Source organism: Telopea speciosissima, chromosome 7 (assembly GCF_018873765.1).
Source record: "Telopea speciosissima isolate NSW1024214 ecotype Mountain lineage chromosome 7, Tspe_v1, whole genome shotgun sequence".
Lineage (NCBI taxonomy): Eukaryota > Viridiplantae > Streptophyta > Magnoliopsida > Proteales > Proteaceae > Telopea > Telopea speciosissima.
Genome location: NC_057922.1, coordinates 12,266,180 through 12,286,610, shown reverse-complemented (window position 1 = coordinate 12,286,610; position 20,431 = coordinate 12,266,180). Strand labels below are relative to the sequence as shown.

The 20,431-nt window shown below is 39.3% G+C and overlaps 4 protein-coding genes across 4 annotated transcripts; 1 reads left to right on the top strand and 3 right to left on the bottom strand.

The window, feature by feature from the left end:
- The first annotated feature begins 396 nt into the window (after positions 1-396).
- Positions 397-1,047, top strand: LOC122668236. The gene has a single exon (XM_043864826.1). The coding sequence runs from the start codon at positions 397-399 to the stop codon at positions 1,045-1,047; it is 651 nt and encodes a 216-aa protein (XP_043720761.1).
- A 4,290-nt stretch (positions 1,048-5,337) lies between these two features.
- Positions 5,338-7,751, bottom strand: LOC122668098. The gene has a single exon (XM_043864662.1). It carries the CDS (start codon positions 7,531-7,533, stop codon positions 5,638-5,640), a length of 1,896 nt encoding a protein of 631 aa, XP_043720597.1. The 5' UTR covers positions 7,534-7,751; the 3' UTR covers positions 5,338-5,637.
- Positions 7,752-12,344: 4,593 nt separating this feature from the next.
- On the bottom strand, positions 12,345-12,770 carry LOC122668235 (S-protein homolog 29-like). The gene has a single exon (XM_043864825.1). It carries the CDS (start codon positions 12,768-12,770, stop codon positions 12,345-12,347), a length of 426 nt encoding a protein of 141 aa, XP_043720760.1.
- Positions 12,771-14,999: 2,229 nt separating this feature from the next.
- Positions 15,000-15,433, bottom strand: LOC122666581 (histone H4). Its single transcript, XM_043862593.1, has one exon. The coding sequence runs from the start codon at positions 15,406-15,408 to the stop codon at positions 15,097-15,099; it is 312 nt and encodes a 103-aa protein (XP_043718528.1). The 5' UTR covers positions 15,409-15,433; the 3' UTR covers positions 15,000-15,096.
- Positions 15,434-20,431: the final 4,998 nt, after the last annotated feature.

Below are 20,431 nucleotides of genomic sequence, written 5' to 3'. Positions count from 1 at the left end.
GAGAAGAAGAGCAGCAAAAACTTTTCATTAATATCAAAATTCATGTTCAATTCTTGCCCCCCTTACAACCTTGTATAAAAGACTAAAAAATAGACTCCTAGCAAAATGGACCTAACACAATCCTTAACCTATTAGGTAACCTAAACTGACTAGGAAACTAAAATACTGAAGGAAATAGACTCAAAACATGGCTGGACTTATAGAGTCCTAATCCAGCCCAACTTAACAATTAAATAGTCACATGACCACTTAACCAAGTCACATGATCACTTAAGTGATCACATGACCACTAACCAAATAAAAAAGAAATCGACTAGCTAATCACGTATGTAACCTTATTACCCATAGTTAAGCCCATAATAAGCCCATAAAAGTAGCCTATTACATTGAAAACGCATGAGATCAAAGGCTCAACATGTATATAACCCAACCCTAGACTTATTTCTAAGCAAAGAAACCCAGTTTGGTGATAAATCTACATCACTTCTCGACACTGCTGCCAAGATTTGGAAGACGGCCAATGACACTTACTCTCAGATTGGTAATACTGCCCAGTGTTATGAGCTCCGTCAGATGATACATGTCACAAAGCAGCAAGAATTATCCCTCTCTCAATATTATTCTAAACTGCGTGGCATGTGGCAACAACTGGATTTTTATGGGCCTTTTACCGCTATTTGTGATGTTGATGCTACTGCCTTCAAGAAGTGGGAAGAAGGTCTCCGAGTATGTGATTTCCTTGTTTGCCTAAATATGGAGTATGATCAGATTCGCGCTACTGTCTTGAATCGTGATCCCTTCACTACTCTTGAACAGGCATATCCTATGGTGCAATCAGAGGAAAGTCGTCGCACTTCTATGGTTCATCCAGTTACCCAGGAGCGATCTGCCCTTCTCACCAGCTCATATCAGACATCTTATGGGGTTCCTCCTCGTACTACAAGCAACCGTTCTACTGTAGATCGCTCACCGGTGAAGTGTGATTTTTGTGACAAGGAACAACACACTCGAGAAAAATGTTGGAAGCTTCATGGGCGCCCCCAATGATATACGAGGGCGTGGTCAAGGACGTTGTACCACTGCTCGGGCTAATCAAACTTCATCTGAGGACACCATGTTTGATCAACCCCTTTCCCAAGAGGAATTTAACCAGCATCTTCGTCATTTGATGGCTCGGCTTGACACCACTTCTTCACCAGCGCCCTTTGCTGCTTTGACTACCTCTTTGCCAGTACTTCCCACTCTTGGATCATCTACTTCCACTTCTTCACCTTCACCCACACCCACACCAGGTATTTTTAGTGGAAATTGCACCTCAGTCATGTCCAACTCTTGGATCATTGACTCTAGTGCCACTGATCACATGACAAGTTCTTTTACTCAATTTTTTAAATATTTGCCATTGTCTGGTAACAATAAAGTCTGGGTCGTTGATGGTTCCCTTTCCTCTGTTTCTAGGAAGGGCACCATTAAGTATACTCCTTCCTTGTGTCTTTCTTCCATTTTGCATGTTCCAAAATTTACTACTAATGTATTATCTATTAGTAGCCTCACTTGTGATTTGTACTACAAAGTAACTTTCTTTCCTACCCATTGTCTTTTTCAGGACTTGGAAACGGGTCATACGATTGGAGTGGTAAGGTGCTTGGTGGTCTCTACATGTTGGAAAGTTCTCCATCTCCCACATTAGCTTTCTCAGGCTACCCTCCTGGAATTTTTGGCTTCAACCTTGGCCGAACTGCATAGGTGGCATTGACGACTTGGCCACCCTCCTCTACGAGTTTTATCTGCTTTATTTCCCAATTTAGTTAAGAGTTGTAACCCAAACAATTTTTCTTGTGATGCTTGCATTTTTGCCAAGCAAACTCGGGTTGTTTATCCCATTTCAGATAATAGAAGTCTTATTCCATTTGGTTTAATACATTATGATGTGTGGGGCCCTGCCCATTGTATTTCCACCTCTGGTTACCTGTGGTTCGTCACCTTTATTGATTGTTTTAGCCATACTAAATAGGTTTATCTTATGCACCAAAAAAGTTGATGTATTCTCCTACTTCCAATTGTTTCACAAAATTGTTCAGACTCAATTTGATGTTCAGGTAAAAAATTTCCGAACTGATAATGGGAAAGAATATATGAAGAGCTCCTTTCAGACCTACCTATCTTCTCATGGGATAATACATCAGACTTTGAGTGTGGATACTACTGCCCAGAATGGTATAGCTAAACGGAAGAATCGACATCTCTTCGAAGTGGCCAGATCTCTTATGTTCACCATGGTTGTTCCTCCTAGCTTTTGGGGAGATGCTGTGCTCTCTGCTGCCTATCTCATCAATCGGCTGCCTTCTCTGGTCCTCGCAGATCGCTGCCCTCTTGATGTTAACCTGCGGTCTTCTTCTTTTGTGGCCCCTCCTAAGGTCTTTGGTTGTATAGTTTTTGTTCGCAATCATCACGTCCATGGGAAGTTTGATCCCACGGGACTCCGCTGCATTTTTTTGGGCTTCTGCTACCTAGAAGGGGTATAAGTGCTATCACCCGCCTACACAGAAGTTGTTTGTAACCATGGATGTCATTTTTCGAGGATCTAAGGCTTATTTTCCTACTCATAAGTCCTCATCAAGGGGAGCCTGTTAGTGAAGTGGACTTCATTGCTCATTTGCTCCATTGGATGTGTATGTACCTACAATGGAAGACCCATCCATAGAACTTGAGGATGGTATAACAGAGCAAGAACAGGAGCAGCCTTCGATCCAAGGGGAACAGGAGCAACCTTTAATTCAGGGGGAGCCTGGGGAGCCTGACACCTTGCAAACCTTTTTCTCAAGGAACTTGGCATAAAAAACCCAGCACCACCGCAATCGGTATTTCCTGCTCCAAGTTCTTCTCCTAGTAAGTCTGCTTTTGATCCTAGTCTTGATTTACCTATTGCACTTCGTAAGCCTAAAAGAACATGTACTCAGCATCCTATTTCCAATGTTGTTTCATATAATTCTCTTTCCCCTTCTTTTTAAGCCTTTGTTTCCTCTTTGTCCACTGTTTCTATTCCTAACACTTGGCTGGAGACTTTAGCTAATTCGAAGTGAAAAGATGCAATGCATGAAGAAATGAGTGCCTTGGGAAAAAAAATAATACTTGGGAATTGGTAGCACTTCCTCCTGGAAAGAAACCTTTTGGTTGCAAATGGGTATTTGCTATCAAGCAGAAGGTTGATGGATCGGTTGAGAGATACAAAGCTAGGCTGGTTGCAAGAGGTTTTACCCAAACTTATGAGATTGATTATCAGGAAACATTTGCCCCAGTTGCAAAGATGAATACTGTTAGGGTAATTATTTCCTATGTTGTCAATCTAGGATGGGACCTTCAACAACTTGATGTGAAAAATGCTTTTCTCCATGGAGAATTAGAAGAAGAAGTATATATGGAGAAAGCTTTGTACGGCCTAAAGCAGTCCTCTAGAGCATGGTTTGGTCATTTTCTGAGAGCCATGGTGTCTATTGGGTACACACAACGTAATGTTGATCATACCTTGTTCATCAAGAAGGGAGGCCAGCATATTACAGTGTTGATTGTCTATGTAGATGACATAGTAATCACTGGGAGTGATGTTGAAGAGATAAGCAAACTAAAGGCTTATTTGGGAACAGACTTTGAAGTTAAAGACCTAGAGAAGCTTAGATACTTTCTTGAGATCGAGGTTGCTCATTCAGCCCAAGGCAACTCTCTTTCTCAAAGAAAGTATACACTTGATTTGTTGACTGACACTGGAATGTTGGGGTGTAAGCCAATTGATACACCATTTGAACCAAATACTCACCTAAAGAGTAAGGATGGAGAGCCAGTTGATACGGGCAGCTATCAGAGATTGGTTGGGCGTTTGATATACCTATCCCACACTCGGCCAGATATAGCCTTTGTAGTAAGTGTAGTCAATCAATATATGCATGATCCTTATTCTACTCATCTGGAGGCAGCATATAGGGTCTTGAGATATTTGAATTCTTCTCCTGGAAAGGGTATTCTCTTCTCTCCTTACAATCATCTTCGGGTTGAACCCTTTACCAAGGGTGTCTAGGCAGGGTGTCTAGATGATAGAAGGTCTACATCAAATTATTGAACCTTTGTTGGTGGTAACTTGGTTACTTGGAGAAGCAAGAAGCAAGTTGTTGTTGCTCAATCTAGTGCTGAAGCAAAATTTTGAGCTATGGCCCATGGAATATGTGAACTCCTCTGGCTCCAAGGACTTCTCCAAGACTTACATCTTGTTGTTAATCTTCCTATATGTCTCTATTGCGACGATAAATCAGCAATAAGTATTGGCCACAATCCAATTCAACATGATCGCACCAAACATGTTGAAATTGATTGGCACTTCATCAAGGAGAAGCTCGAGCAAGGAATCATTTGTGTTCCTTTTATTCAGCCTAGTGAGCAGATAGCTGATATTCTCACTAAGGGCATTAGTAGTAAGAGTTTCTGTTTTATAGTTAGCAAGTTGGGCATGTTTGATATCTATGCACCAACTTGAGGGGGAGTGTTGTAATAAGGATTCAAGGGTATTTCTGTCCTAGGGTTATTATTGTCCTTGTACCTATCCTAGAATGTTCTCCCATCTATTATAAATAAAGATGGGCTGTGATCAATTAGTCACAAGCCATTATTCACATTTTCCACAGACAAAGAACAAGAAGGATTTACAGTGTTCCAACTCAGAACTTCTGGACAACCAAAATCAAAAACTGAGCCAGGATGCAGAAGCCAGATTGCCTACCCACTTTAAAGCCAAAATGGTCATTTGTGAACACAGACAAGAGATAAAATGTCATGACTTAGGAACTTCTGGTTTCTAGGTCTATGGGAGAACACAGAAATCTTTTCCCCACACAATGTGCATGCAAGTAGAGATGGATCTGCTTTCATATATTTCTCACTCAATTGGAAATGCCTATCACATTTTGCAGGAAGGTCATTTTCCAAACTTAAATTTCTGTCTTCAGAACTACTTCATATGTGTCTCATGATTAGCATTAATCAGCATCCACTGACTGCAGAGGGTTTGAAAAGATTGCTCCAACCATTCCACTTCATTCGAATGACATTTAGCATACAGAGTTTCTCATAATTGAGTTCAGATGCATTTCCAGAGATATTATCTTTGTGCAGTTCTCAGATCATTTTTGATAAGGATTTGCCAGTAAGTTCTTAACCAAAGATTTTCAGATGGAAGGAAGAACATAGAAGAACCTTGTTTGCCATTTTTCATGATTGCAAAAAGATCCAGTGCTAATATAAAAAATTACAGAAAAGATTGGTTCACGCCACATAGCACCTAAGAACCTTAAAATCAATTTGGCTACTCTTACCCCTGACAATGCACGTAACATGTAATAAAGATACAAATTATGTGTAATATAAAATGACAAAGTGAATTTAAATCTTGGACTTAATAAGAATATATCCTACAACACAGAAAGGACAAAAAGTATTTAAAACCTCAAGAAAAAAATACATAAAATTCTCACATAAGAACAAAATGAATCAGAATTATAATCAAGTTCCACGAATATTGCAAATTCTGCCAAACCACTCACCTCAGAACCAGAAGAGGATGAAAAAAAACAAATACTTTCCGCAAGTAGATCAATTACACATGTAAACTCCACTACTATATGTGTGATTAATCTCATAGAAGTCTGTCTTACCCTCAGTAGCCGGCCGTAGTGTTACCCCAGACAATGTTCTACTTCCTAGTACAGAAAATTTCACCAGTCCTATAACTTCAATTTCTTCTCCAGCAAGCTCATCAGAATCAACAGGCATCCGTGCCCTCAACTGACCAGGACCCTTAAGAGGAATTTCATCAACATGCCATCTAAGTTCTCTTTCAGATCTATTCAAAACAGCTCTAGGAGACGCATTCAACAAAGTCGGCTCCACTGGTAGTTTCAGAACAAAAGTTACATCATTTAAGGGTGCAGGCAAGTCCGGATTGGAAGCATACTGTATCATCACAGAAAGTAAAGTCCCAGTATGACGCTGGATAAGACGAACCCTTAGAGGCAATGGAGTTAGACGAGGCAGCAAACTATACTTCAAGATTGGTATTGGCTCCTCAGAAGACGCTGTCCTCAGATGAAACATCCCATTGCCCAGGCTGCTGACACTAGAACTTTGCATCACGATTCTCTTAATTCCAGCCGTTCCCTCAAGCCGGAAGGAAAACTCAGTTTCCTTATCACCTGAAGTTTTAGGAGGCAATGTTCTTAAATGCACCACACCCATTAAGCCCACCCTAGCAAGCAGTGATTCCCTGAACTCTGCACTGATCTCTTCAGAAATAAACATCTCAGGACCCTTCATTTCTTTTCTAGTCACCAAATTTTCAAGAGGAGTGCCGGTTCCAGCTGCAGCTGCTGCTGCAGTATCACTCTGCCCTGTTTGTAGTGCTTCCAGGCCACCCAGTCCCAGTCCCAGTGGCTTCGCAACCTTTTCTGTCCCCACAAACTCCGATGGATCCAAACCTCCACCAAAGGCAGCATCAAAGCCTTCAAAAGCTTCGCGTAAACTCGCCTCCTCATTACTATACTCTATGCCACCATAGTCCCCTTCAAACCCTGCTACACTAATTTTAGTTGGTTGTGTGGCTACAGCTGGTGGCAGATTTGTGACTTCAAGCCCAGCTAGAGCTGTTGTCAGATCGTTTGCAGATGGATCCTTGTTCTTCTTGAACCCACCCACAAGCTCCTCCGGCTTATTAAGAGCATCACTGGCAGCAAAAGGATCCTTCTCTGTCGGAGATTCCTCTTTTTGTTGCTGCTCATCCTGTTGATCAGCCAAGGCCGGCCCTGTCGGGGCAAGGGTAACAGCAACTTCATCACCAGCTGCCAATGTCTCTGGAGGCAGCTCAAACATCTGATTAGAGAAGACCTCTACATTGGCCTGGTGCTCAATGGAGAGACCTTCAATACTAACCCAACTATCAGCTCCTCTGATCTTGTTCTCGGCATCAATCGCAGAATGGACCATCTTGGCAATGCTCTCACCATGCATTGATGCAAGCATTGCTGCAAGCCTAATGCTACTCACACCTCTCAGAACAATATCCAAAGCCATGTATATCTCCGCGTACTTCCTATGGAGCTTCTCCGGCGTTACATCGACACCACGACAGGCGGCGACAATGACGCTCACCGCCTGATTAACAATCCCAATACATTCAAACACATTGTTCACACAATCATCTCTGTCAACTGTAGTGATCCCCAAAACATAGATCCCATTAACGAGCCGATAAACGACACGATACTTGCTCTCAACACCGACAATCAATTGCCCACTCGATGCAGCGAGTGGATCATCACCCAGAGAGGAATCGCCATCTTCGGCCGAGTTGTGCTTTCCGCTCGCAAAAGCGATTCGAGTCTGGCGAAAAGCATTGAGAGCGTAGAGAGCTCTCGCGGGTGGGAACCATTCGCGAGTCTGGAGAAGGATATCAGATCCGTTGGCTGGTTGAAGCGAGAGAGCCAAACAAGCCATTGCTTTAGGGTTCTCTTTAGGATCTACGAAGATCTAAGGTTTTGTTTCGGATGCTATAGTCATCGAAAGTACATGACCAAATTTGGATTGAACAACTAGGGTTCTTAGGTCTCTTCCTCTTCTCTGTAATCAAATTGAAGAAGGAAATTTGTCTTTCTAGGGTTTGATTCTTAGAGATCTGAGTGTTTTTCTGCTGCGAGAGAGAGAGAGAGAGAGAGAGAGACCCACCTGAGAATTTGATTGATGCAGAAATTGTGTCGTTGCTTCTGAATTCCCAGAGAGACAGAGAGAGAGAGAATGGAGCAGTTGCTGCAAAGACTTCTCCAATTATATGATTAATCAAGGCAACAGTGTTTATTCAATAAGATAATAAACTTGAGGGCTTTGCTGCCGGATCCAGATTCCAGAGTCCAGACCAGTATTTTATTGATTAAACACAAAAATATATAATGTTAAAAATAAAAATTAAACATAAATAATGAGTAATTCAAAAGAAAATTGCATTTCACCGGTTTCGATTATGATTCCTTTGAACCATGATTAAGCCTAAAGAAAGTTTTTTTTTTTTTTTTCAATTCTTAAATTGGATGCATTTTTTAGGCATATGAAATTATATGTTTTACTGTAATTTAATAAAAAAGATAATATTATAATTATCTCTATTAGGAATTTGGGTAGAACTCATCTTTAATAGTTAACCGTTAAAAAGAGGATGTTCAAGTACCTACAAACCCCTTATATTTTTCTATTCATGTGAGGCTATTTTTTTCACGGAGCTATCGAGATCTTCTCCACCTTCTCCTCCACATGGGAGCATATGAAATCACACTGGATTCCCACATTGTTAAGGATTTTGGCACCTATGGCACCCTCTCCCTAATCGCTAGTTTTTAATGATGAATTCTATTCAAATTTCTAACAAGTGGTATCAAAACCAAGGTAACGACAGTGCAGGGCATGACAATGCCTAGATTAGGGGCATGGGAACCATATTACCACATAAGATATGAATGAAGAATGTGAGGATTTATAGGTACTTGAATACCTTTTTCTTAACGATTAACTTTTAAAGATGAGTCCTATCAATATTTGAAGGATTTGGATTCTATGTTGTCGCGTCAAGCTCCAAAACTAATTTATTTCAAGTAACTGATCCACTCCGAAAATGTAAAGTAGCAAAATTGTTTGAGGCCTAGACCTCAAAACCAAACTACTGCTAGAGAAACAGTAGAAAGTAATCAACACTCAGATGGTTCGGAGCAGTTCATTTAGCAACTGCAATCCATATTGGAGTTTGTAGAGGCAAAATCAATCATTTCCTCTCAATGTTTAGTGGCAGATACGCTTTACAATATGATTGTGTTAAGTTGGAATGCTCGAAGCATTCACTCTCCTTGTTCTAGTTCTGGAGGAGCTCTTAAACACGGTACCACACAGTTTCCTTCAAACCTAAAGCAATCATTGTACCATCATGATTTTTTTTTTACTTTTTTTTTCTTGGCTATCAAACATAGCCTTAGAGAAAGAAAAATATAAATCTTTAGACTGTACATCTCTCCATTGCTTCCTTCAAAACTGTAAAACACTAGAATTTTTCCATGGCAATGGTTCAAAAGTGTTTGGTGGTGGACTTTGGTACTGTGTGACACAAAATGTGTCGCTACATAAATTGTGTCGCTGCGATAAAAATGTGTCTCTTATATGAATAGGTGTTTTGGTTGACCCCATTTTTTTTTTTTATCTCTAACTTTGAAATTTCATATCTTACAATCTATAGGTCTGATTTTCATGAATCAGATGTCATTAGAAAGCTTATTCCGAGGACAATCTATTGATATGAAAATTAAAACATATTTATAATTTTGTTTCAAATATAGGGTTTGTATGACAAGTTTTTGCATAAAATAATGGCCAAAACGAGGCCATTTCCACACCATAGGATTAGTTTTTAATTATAAACCACATCTAATTATGAAGTTTGGGTACCAACTCAGAAGCAGTTTGAGGGGTGAACTCTTTAGGGGTATTTTAGTTATTTTATAAATTTTTCTTATTTGCGAAAAAACCCTAGGGATTGGCCAATAAATATCCATTCCATCATTACCGAAAAATGTCTTTTGGATGACAAAAAAAAATACGGATAATATAATGAGTTAAATGATCTATCTTCTACTCTGAGTTGAGAGTCCATACACTATTCAAGCTCTCGCCTATGATTGTAATTTTGATTTGGACTAATATAAGTTGACATTTTTCTCTCTAGGGTTAAAAAAAACCCTCAGCCTAGAGTTCGTGACATGAATAATATATACAAAATATTTGAATGCCAACTAACTCTATCAACCCTAGTTGTTTGATTGTAAAATCTTACGTGCAAATGATCTTCTATGTAAAATTTCTTATTTAAATTTCATTTTTCACATTTCCATATGGAAACAAATAGATAATTTTAGGAAATAAGAACTTTGTCTGGGAGTATGCCCTACACCAGCACTCCCATGAGTCTATCTCTCTCCTCCCCATATGAAAAGACACCTCCGCCCCCTTATTTTGAGGAGAGATACAGATACATGGGAGTGCTGGCATTGACCACAATACTCCCAAAAAGAAAACTGCTGCCCATAATTTTATTACCAATGTATAATATAGATGGATCCAATGCCTTGATCATATTATCATTAAGGGGGCCATATAACTTAATTGCCAACCTGGTCCTGTACAAGAGGACCTATAGTCAGGCCAGGATTAACCATTGCTAGCTCATTAGAACCCAAACAAGATCACTCTAATCTCATGCATGCAAGACCGTAGATGGTTGGGTTTCTTTAATGTCTATAGTTTTGAATTAATTTTCTTCATGTGTGGAGGAATAAGAATCCTTTCATCATTGGTGTTGTGACATTATGATTGAACTCTTGCATTATCATTAACTCTGAGTCCCATTGTACTCGGTTGAAAATCCTCTTTCCAAAGTAATCTAAAGGACAGATTTTTAATTTACCATAGGTGAAGAGAAACTAAGTCCATTAAATTTTTTGCATGTGTCTAATGGATTGGCAAGGAGGGTCATGTCTATGTCTATCATGTGTCTGACACATTAGACAATTTCCACTCTGTGGCTTCAACACTATTTATTTGGAACTCAAGGCTTCTTTTCGCATAATCATCAATAAATCTTTTTCGGACCAAAAATTATTTTTTTTTCACTTTTGGTGTTATATGTACATATATATATTTTTTCTTTCAATTTCAATATGAACTACAATGTTGAAGGCCGACAAAATGTTCACATTATGAAACCCACTATCTCTAATTTCACCTTAGAATCAAGATTCAAAAGCCAAGTGCAAAAACCCCATTTGGTGTCAACCCTAGGCTCCGTTTGGTCGCAAGTGAAATAAGGGGAAGAGAATTAAAATTTAATTATACCTAAGGATAAATTATTATTAACATTACCTAATATGATTGTATAATTAATTTTAAATTATTTCAAATTTAGTTTAATTTGCAACCAATGCCCTTCAATTTTAAATGTAAAATTAAGATTTTATTTGCAATGCCCAATTACATAATATGGTGAGAATTTTAAGTAGACTACCCAATCCTGTTAAATAAATATTATAAAAAAATTCCTCTAGTTTTACTTCCATTTTCCATGGACAAAATTTTTCTGCCCGTAGTCGCAAGTGCCTGTATAGAATCTCGGCTGCTGCTATTAAAAGCGGTATTTTGAAAAACACTAAAACTGAAAGGGATATTCATGAACCCATAGGTAAGGGTGTCAAAATGGAATCGGAACCGACCATTTACGACTGAACCAAACCACCCCTTAAAATAATGATGTGATTCTGATTTTTATTTCTGGTACGGTTGGGTTCAAAACCGAAAAATTGTCGTTTAACCAAATAGATTTCAAGTAGTAAAGAGTTAAACACTCTAAAATATTAGGACACCTTAGTGAGATTTTTTTGAATTTTAGTTTGAGTTTCAAATTCATGAAGGGACAAAGGGTTCTTGTAATGACTCTAAAATAACATCGCAACGAGCATGTCTTAGTGGACTTTGTTAATGAATTGAGTGGGATATAGATTGATGATGTCCTCAGGTTAGCTTTCCTTGCGAAATATCATTACAACCAACATGTCTAAGTGAACTTTGCCCAGAGTTAGATGTATATGAAACAATATAATTTCGCCCACATAACAAGGAAATGGAAAATAGAATTAAATGGTATAAAGGTGAAACTGGATGTGAACCGGTATTACAAATCGTATATTCGTATGTAAATCGGTTGTTAACTAGATAACAAAAACCAAATAGAAATCATTAAAATCGCACCGCACATAAATCGATTTTGATTTTGAGTGATTCTTATACAGTGTGGTTTTAATTTCAACCTTGCAAAATATGCACTGAACCAAAACCAAAACCACACCGTTTGACACGCTGACCCATATAGGAAGGAGATTATTCCATGTTGGCACATGCGATTATGATTCGGTTTCGCAGAAAATTTCTTCTCATTACGATGGCAAACATGACAATGGATCCATTGGAGAAGGTATCAAAGGCATTTTAATCAATATTTAGATGCGAAATAAGGATTATGGATCTGACCGAAACTTCCCTTTAATGCTTAGTTTTTACCTCATCGATCACTAATTGCTCTTTGGAGGAAAGAAATTCCAATAAATAAATATAAAAAAAATATTAAAACAGTTCAAATAAAAGATCCAGATTTTATTCAAGAAAAAACCATATCATGAAATCTCAAAGCAATGGAGCCAGTCTCTCTCTCTCTCTTTCTTTCTCTAAGGCCATGTTGCTACCATTTTCCAGTCGCTAGGGTTCTTGATGTCTACAACGTAAACCCCTTTAACTCCAACAAGAACCGAACAGTCCAAGCAATTATCTCTTTGTTGGAAATAAACGTCAGCATGAGTAGCTACATAAGTACCATTCCTTTCATACCAGAAATCACAAAAGAAGAGAGTGGAAGTCCAAACACTACCACAGAAAGTCCATGAGAATACCTGATTGTAGTTGAGTGCCTTCTCTCCCAGATCATCTTCCTTTGATTCACATTCCAAATGCAATTTCTTTCCTGCACCCAACTTGTTCTTCACTCTTACATGCGTTTTTGGAGTCGTAAAGCAACCAGAAACCGAAGACGACGAGTACTCCATCATCAAACCAAAAAGTATCAAAAGGAAGATGATACTATTGAAACCACCCATTGTTTGTGTGCTTGCTGTGTATATAGTTGTTTCTGAGGTTTCTTCTCCCCACTGAGGTTATTTATTTGATTTGGTTTTCAAGGATCTTGAGCCAAATTTGGAATCAAAACGTAATAGGAAGGGAAGATTACTATATCCAGATTCTGCATTCCATAATTTGGATTCTAGCAATCTAGAAGATTTCTTTTCATTTAATTTTAAAACCCTGCCCGGATCTTAATTTCAACCAGTTTTGATAACCAATTTAGTGGTTCAACCAGTTTATACCCATATTAGCTGTTCAGAAACTAATTGGGTGAACGGAATCTTTTGGTAAAGACTAACTAGGGGCAAAGCCCGTAGGGCAAGGATTTTTAATCTACAATTAGAGGTCAAATCGATTCCAAAAACTAGAGAAACAATCGCTCTGAAACATTCGGAATCGAAATTGGTCATGGCCGATTCTGATCCAAATCGATCAATTTGACCACTGGTCCAAACAAGCCGATCTGACCATTCAGATTCTGATATTCAATCCACCGATTTGAGTAGTTGATTCACCTAGTTGACCCAACAACTCAATCTAGGTCCAGAAGATGGACCTTTACTACTGGGGTGCTGTGCGCATCGTGCGGCACAGCACCGCCCATGTGTGCACAGTGGGACCCACTATGCACACATGGGCGGTGCTGCACCGCACAATGTGCACAGCACACCCAGTTGTACTGGGGGCAATAATTTTCCCTAGAAGATTGGTACTTGATGTTTCTTTCTAACCTTCTAGTAAAGGTGTCAATTAGTTCGATTCTGGTTTTTCAATTCAATTTTGATTCGATTCAAGATACAATATATATCCAAAATTGAAATCGGATTGCTTCAGTTTTTTTCAGTTTGTTAGTTTTAGTAATTCGGTTTAAAATCAATTTATATAGAAAAAAAAATTTAAAAAATTTTGGGTAAATGCTTGGGCACCGTTTGATAACCTTTTTGTTGTTTATGTGCTGAGAAACAACATAATCAGTGTTTTTTTTTTTTTTTTCCTGTGCTAAGAAACAGTTTTTGGGGTGTTTGGTAAACCTATTCTGAAAATTAAAAAACAGTGGGGTATAAACTCACTTCCATGAAATAAAAGAAGAGAAGCATGGTGCCCTGGGGTCCGGGCGTAAAGCTTCCAATCCATGTAGGTCGAGGTTGAGGAGTTGAGATCGGAAGCGAGCATGTTGGAATTGACCAGGGGAGAAAGAGAGAGAAATGCAAAGAGGGAGCAAAAGGATAGGGCAGAGGGGAGAGAGTGAGCTGCAGTGAGGGGGCATCGTGGTGGTAGTGTTGTGGGGCTTAGACCAAAAACCGTATCGACAAAGGCAGAGGTTGGCGTGATGGCATTGCGGAAGCAAACGAAGGAAATTGGAGACGGGATAGGGGAATAATTATAATTATTCACCTCCAATTCATTGCCCGCTCCAATTCCCTCCAGTTATTCATATAGGAGTAGAAATGACCACCCTACTCCCTGTTCAACCCCTATTCAACCCCTAGCACTCTTCGCCCTCATTGCCTACACCCTACATACACCCCACACTTGTGCACCATTATAGGTAATTTCACTCACCCATTAAAGATAAATAATTGTAAGGTCTAGCATGAATTAAATAGGATTTAGTTTTGGTTTAAGCTAAAACCTAAACCAAACCGAACCGAACTTTTCAGTCAATTGTAAGAGTCATCCATCCAAGGCAGACTAGCTTTACAGGATATCATAGCAATCAGTCTGAACACGGAAGCGGCGGAACACATTATTCCAATCCAACGGATTTCCGGGAACTGATTCTCAGCCAGATTCAATGCCTGGTTAAAATCAAAGGGATTGGAACCACTTTAACCCACTGGCCTTCAAAACTATAGAACACAGCAGCCCACAAGCGTGCTAACCAAAATACCCAAACCATTGCACACAAATAGAAACTGAAACACACGTTTCGTTCTTTCCACACCGTTCAGAAGAACGCGTAATATCACAGACATCTTATAGCCCTATTCACTCTGTTTTCGATAGGGCATGATTTTGCAAATTAGGGCATCAAAGCGGAAAGAAGACGAAAAAACAACAAATTTATCAGAAAATAAGAAAATCTTTAATTAATTTGGCTACTTTCCTGATAAGAAATCCGAGAGATTCACATTTATTTCTGCAACTAACCAAAATATGGAAACACAAACAGAATCAGAGCTAAAATTAAAGCCCACAAGACATCCACATGAAACCATAGCCCCAATACCTAAATCTATACCTAAACTATGAGAGAACAATTTACACCAACTAGATGAAACCCTAATTTTAATAACAAACCTAACCCCCAAACCCGTACAGAGTCCTGCCTTGCCTCTTGAGAGCATAAACCACATCCATGGCGGTCACCGTCTTCCTGCGAGCATGCTCCGTGTAAGTAACTGCATCACGTATAACGTTCTCGAGAAAGATCTTGAGAACTCCACGGGTCTCTTCATAGATCAAGCCACTGATACGTTTGACACCTCCACGCCTCGCGAGACGACGAATAGCAGGTTTGGTGATGCCCTGAATGTTATCTCTCAGCACCTTACGATGCCTCTTCGCTCCTCCCTTTCCCAATCCTTTACCTCCCTTGCCTCTTCCTGACATTTTCTCTTGCTCTGGCTTTCGCTCTCTATCTGCAACACGAAAGTTTTATGTCTTTCTGTGATTCTGGAGTTAGAATAGTCTGGTTTCGATTTATATAGGTGCGAAAATGTTGAGGTGGCCGTTGGATAAGTAAGCGATCCTGGTATTTAGTTGGTTTTGATGTTATAACCGTTGGATGTGTCAGTCTTGAATTTGATTGGTTGAAATGAGAATTGTCGGATCGAGGGAATGAGGAGAGCTTCGCCGTTAGTAGTGGAACTTAGAAATAAAGAAACACATCGGTCTCGGGTACGTGCAACTTTGCAACAGAACCGGTACAAAGTTATGCGGCATAGATAAAAATCCTCTGCAATACCGCAGGATGTGAGGTGCATATCCTGCGGCACAGCAGAGGCTACATGTGCCATGTGTGTCACGTGACTTTTGCTGTACCGCAAAATGTGCACCGCATACCCGACAGTACTACAGAGGATCTTGGTCCCACTAAAATCTTGCCATGGCAAGTGTATCAAATTAATGATCCATTGGTATTGCCCTATTCAAGAGTTGGGCTCTCACAATCATGTACGATAACGGCTCACAATCACTCAGATGGAATCCACTCCATGTGGGTTCCACAAGGTAGGGTGGACTCCATCTGTGAGCCGTTTATGTACATGAACGTGAACCTAACTAAGGTAAGAATGGTTTACAGAATCATATAAAGCTAGAAGACTATTTCATTTTTTTTTACTTAGTAACTACAATTCTCTGGTCAATCGCCTAGGCAAGTCGGATTGGCTCCTTCCAAATGTCATAAGACCAAAAAAACATTGGAAAAAGATCTCTGCCCGAGAGTGTGGCCTACGCTAGCACTTCTATGAGCCTATCCCTCTCCTCCCCATGTGAAAAGACACCTCTGCCCCCTTATTTTAAAGAGGAGAGAGATAGACACATGAGAATGATGGCATAGATCACACTTTCGGACAGAAAATTGCTTCCAAAAAACATTGCTCTTAGCCTCTTAGGAAACTTTATCTTGATTTCAGCGGAAAATATCCACTCGTCCGCTTATCTTCCACCAACTTAAAAACATGCATGAGAGAAAGGTAACAGTATGCATGCACTTGTGAGTTACAATTTGGATTAAAAAAGGGAAAATATCATCCCCTCCCCTCTAAATTTAGTTTGTTTAATATCAACTTAGTACCCAAGTTTTAAAAAATGATAACTCCCTCTTCTACTTTATAAAGATTCTATCAATCATACCCTAACCCTTAAAAACTGCCATGACGTGGACAGGTCCAATTTACCTAAAACCCCAAATTACCTTTAATTTATTTTAATTCCATTTTTACCCCTCCAAAAGGGGTCTTCTTCTTTTTTTATTTCCGCCATTGACAATTTACCTAAGACCCTTTTACCCTTCTTCTTTCTTCTTCTTCTTCTTCTTCTTCCTCCTCTTCCTCCAACCCCTTCTCCTGCAAACTCCGGCGAGAACAAAAATGGAGTTCCTCCATCTCTTCCTCTCCGCTTCACTAAACCCTAACCGTAGGTACCCCTTTTACCCTCCTTCCTCCTCCTACAATCCCTTTTCTTGCAACCTCCTAACCTAAAATCGTCGACGATCAGAAGGTACTCACTCTCTGCCCTCTGCAACTCCCCACCCCCGCCACTTATCCTTGTCCCTCCCTCACGGCCTCACTCCCACCTCTGTTGTTGTTCATTTAATGCCAGAGCTGGCCAAGAAATAGCCCATGAAAGAACCCATCCGAGACCCCTGTTGCGCATATGAAAGACTAAAACAGGGGGTTTCTTTTGTTTTTTAAACAAATATCATCATTGACAAGAGAGGAGTTCTCGTCTTCTTCAAGCTCTATTCAGTCAAACACCCGTAACGCATCTGAAACAACTTTATTTTTAGTTCCCGAATTTGCAGGTCACCATGGACCCGCAAGGTCAGGTGGGATGCGAGCACGGAGTTTCAGGGAGGTGGATTGGCAAGTATGGGTTCAGGGAGAGGAGCTGTTTCGGTGAAGTGTGCTGCCGATACCCTTTGGGGTTTCAAGAATCAGCAGCGCAGTAATGGGGGTTTCAAGGAGATGTTTCAGGTGGGGTTTGAAGCTAGTAACGGGGTTTCAAAAATCGACAGTTCAATAATGGGGGTTTCAAGGAGGTGTTTCAGGTAGGAGTTTAAGCTAGTAATGAGTGTTTCAGGAAGGGGTTTTAGGTGAGGCATGGTTTTCTATAGCAGTTCGGTAACTTAGAAGTTCTTGTCATTTGGTCTTGAATCAAGACTCTTATACAATTGGTTCAACTATGCACCTGTGAATTTCTGAAATGTATTTTTGTTCTTAAGAGAAATAGGCCAAAAAAACAGGGTACTACCAGACTGAGATGGAGATTTCTTATTGCCAACAGACCACAGCCCAGATGGGCCACAAAACTGGATCAAAGTAGGTGTCCTTGGAGGGCAATAATCACACAACGTATGAAGAAAAAACTACTAGACAGATAATTGATAATTTCAGAAATCAATCAAAAACCATGGAATGAGCTTGATCTATAGAAGGTGTTTCCGGTTTCTGGTGCAAGTTCTCATGAAACCGTCTTTTGGGATCCTTAAATATGAGCTTTCTGTTTGGCCATTAATTGTTTAATATCAAATTTGAGTTTCATTGGCAGGTGGTTAGACCCTCGTATATCACCATCCACGATGACGGTGGTGGTGGTGTTGGCGGTGCAGGAGGAAGAGGAGGCGGCGGCAATAGTGGTGGCGGTGGTGGTGCTGCTTCTGGCGGTGGAGAAGGAAAGAAAGAGGTATTTTAGGTTGAAGATGATGAAAAGGGTAGAATTGAAAATACAGTTTTAATTTTCAAATAATTATGGGTGAGTGGGGGCAAAAAGAGGGGTAATTTTGTCTTTACATATGTTTTTTTTAACAGCGTTACATATTTAGGGCGCGGTTGATAGTAACTTTATAAAGTAGGGGAGGGGGAGGATAGTTTTCAAAACTTGAGTACTGAATTGATATTAGGCAAACTTAGTAGGGAGGGGGATGATATTTTCCCTTAAAAAAAATAAATCAATCCATAGAAAAAGTGTGTTAAATATATATATATATATATATTTATATTTTAAGAAAAAAAAAACTTCTAAAGACAACAATCCTCCCACACAAGATTCAAAAATATTGATCAAGTAGAAAATTGACAAATTGAGGACATAAAAATTAGTAGGACACGTTGTAAATGACTTTCCTACTTGAATCAACATTAGAATTAATATGTCATGCTAGAGTGTACAGGTGAAAATAAATTTCTTGAATCTTTTCTTATTGGTATAGTTGATTAACTTACTGTTAGGAATGAGAATTCCAAATTATGCGTATAAATATACAATTACATGCCTAATTCTACTCTCTATCAATAAGGAAACTACATCAATCAAGGATTACAATATAAGAATGATGAGGTGTACAAATATACACTAATACTTACCAATCACATCCTATCATTCGACTCCTAGGTCTTTTCTTCTCTAATGTGTGGATATTTTTATCTTATCTTGTCTGTATCTCAGTGTCATGGATGTTAGTGAATTCACCCTTGAAATCTTCATTGGAAGCGGCTTCATCTTCTACACCCACTTAGATCAATCTATAATATGCACCACAATTAATACACAACCCTCCCCCCTTTCAAGAGCTATGACTGATTAAGAGTTCTAAAAACCTATCCTCCTTTCATTGCGGTGAATATTATTTTCCTATCTAATCAGGATGAATCCATAATAGTACTACTAAACAATTTACCCTTTGGACCTAATTTTAAGAATCTCATCTCACATAACTAGGGTATTCATCACATGACTTATGTCATGAGTCGTAAGCTCATATTTTAACTAAATGTATAATATTGGTGGTTTGAAGTATTGTAAACATTGTTGACGGTTCACTCGTTTTTGGTATTTTTCCTAGTATTTTAACCACTCATGTTTTTTTTAAGAAGTTTCATTTTCCCACCGAATTTTAAGTATGGTGTTTTATCACGAGGCATATTCCGCTTGAGTTGCATCCACTAGACCAAAATCTCTACTCCCTAAAGAAGAATCACACTACACGTACACTGCTTTTGGTATCTCTCCCATTTACAAATGAACTTTTGATACATTGTATACCGTATCATCTTGCATTAGATGTTGTAAGCAATATTTTAGTATGTGGCGCTCGGGCAGGGGTAAGGCAGTCATTGCATGTCTTGCCATGTCTTGACAGCTTGGTAGTAGAGGATCCAAATTCCACCAGCAGCAAAAGAAAAAACCAGAAAAGAGATGAAGCCATGTGTTGGTTGTCATTCAATTGATCACAGTGGGCACAGATCAATCATATTAAAACATGGTAATTAGAATCCAACCACTACTTAATAGAATCATAGCAAATTGAAATGTTAACTACATATGCATCCCACAATTAAAAAGATTTAAAAAAAAAGAAAAGAAAGAAGTAAAAGGTAATGGCAGATCAGAAAGATTTCAGAATCAATTAATTCATGGTGAGTTCTGAATTAAATCAGGTGTCTAACCCTGTTTCACAATTCATCCACTTGTGTTCCCTCATCGACTCATTTGACTTAGCCATCAGGTCACTGGTGCCACAAAAGTCTAGCAAGTTAACTTGCATAAGATCAGTAAGGAACACAAGCAAACAGAGCATTAAGCATGAAGACGATCACGAAGGCTCCCTTATTTATCCTCTTTTGAAGCTGTCTGCAGCAAATGCAATTAGTAAAACAACTGCATTGATTCCAACCCAGTCACATTCAAAGAAAAAGTTAAGTTTTCCTATCTTTCTCTACTTTGTTAAAAACAAAAAAAACCCTTCAGGCATAAAAACGTACACAGGTAATAGTGTAATATTATTATGTCCCACCTGGGTTCCATGCATACATCAGGTCCTTAGAAGTGACGTGTAGATTGATCTTTATAATGCAGGCTAGGCAAAACTTGATTACTGTAGAATCTCAATACTTAAGCAGTGTTTGGT

What these genes read in the sequence shown, in the direction of transcription:
- LOC122668236 (XM_043864826.1), top strand. Translation starts at nt 397, where the DNA reads ATGAGATCAAAGGCTCAACATGTATATAACCCAACCCTAGACTTATTT.
- LOC122668098 (XM_043864662.1), bottom strand. Translation starts at nt 7,533, where the DNA reads ATGGCTTGTTTGGCTCTCTCGCTTCAACCAGCCAACGGATCTGATATC.
- LOC122668235 (XM_043864825.1), bottom strand. Translation starts at nt 12,770, where the DNA reads ATGGGTGGTTTCAATAGTATCATCTTCCTTTTGATACTTTTTGGTTTG.
- LOC122666581 (XM_043862593.1), bottom strand. Translation starts at nt 15,408, where the DNA reads ATGTCAGGAAGAGGCAAGGGAGGTAAAGGATTGGGAAAGGGAGGAGCG.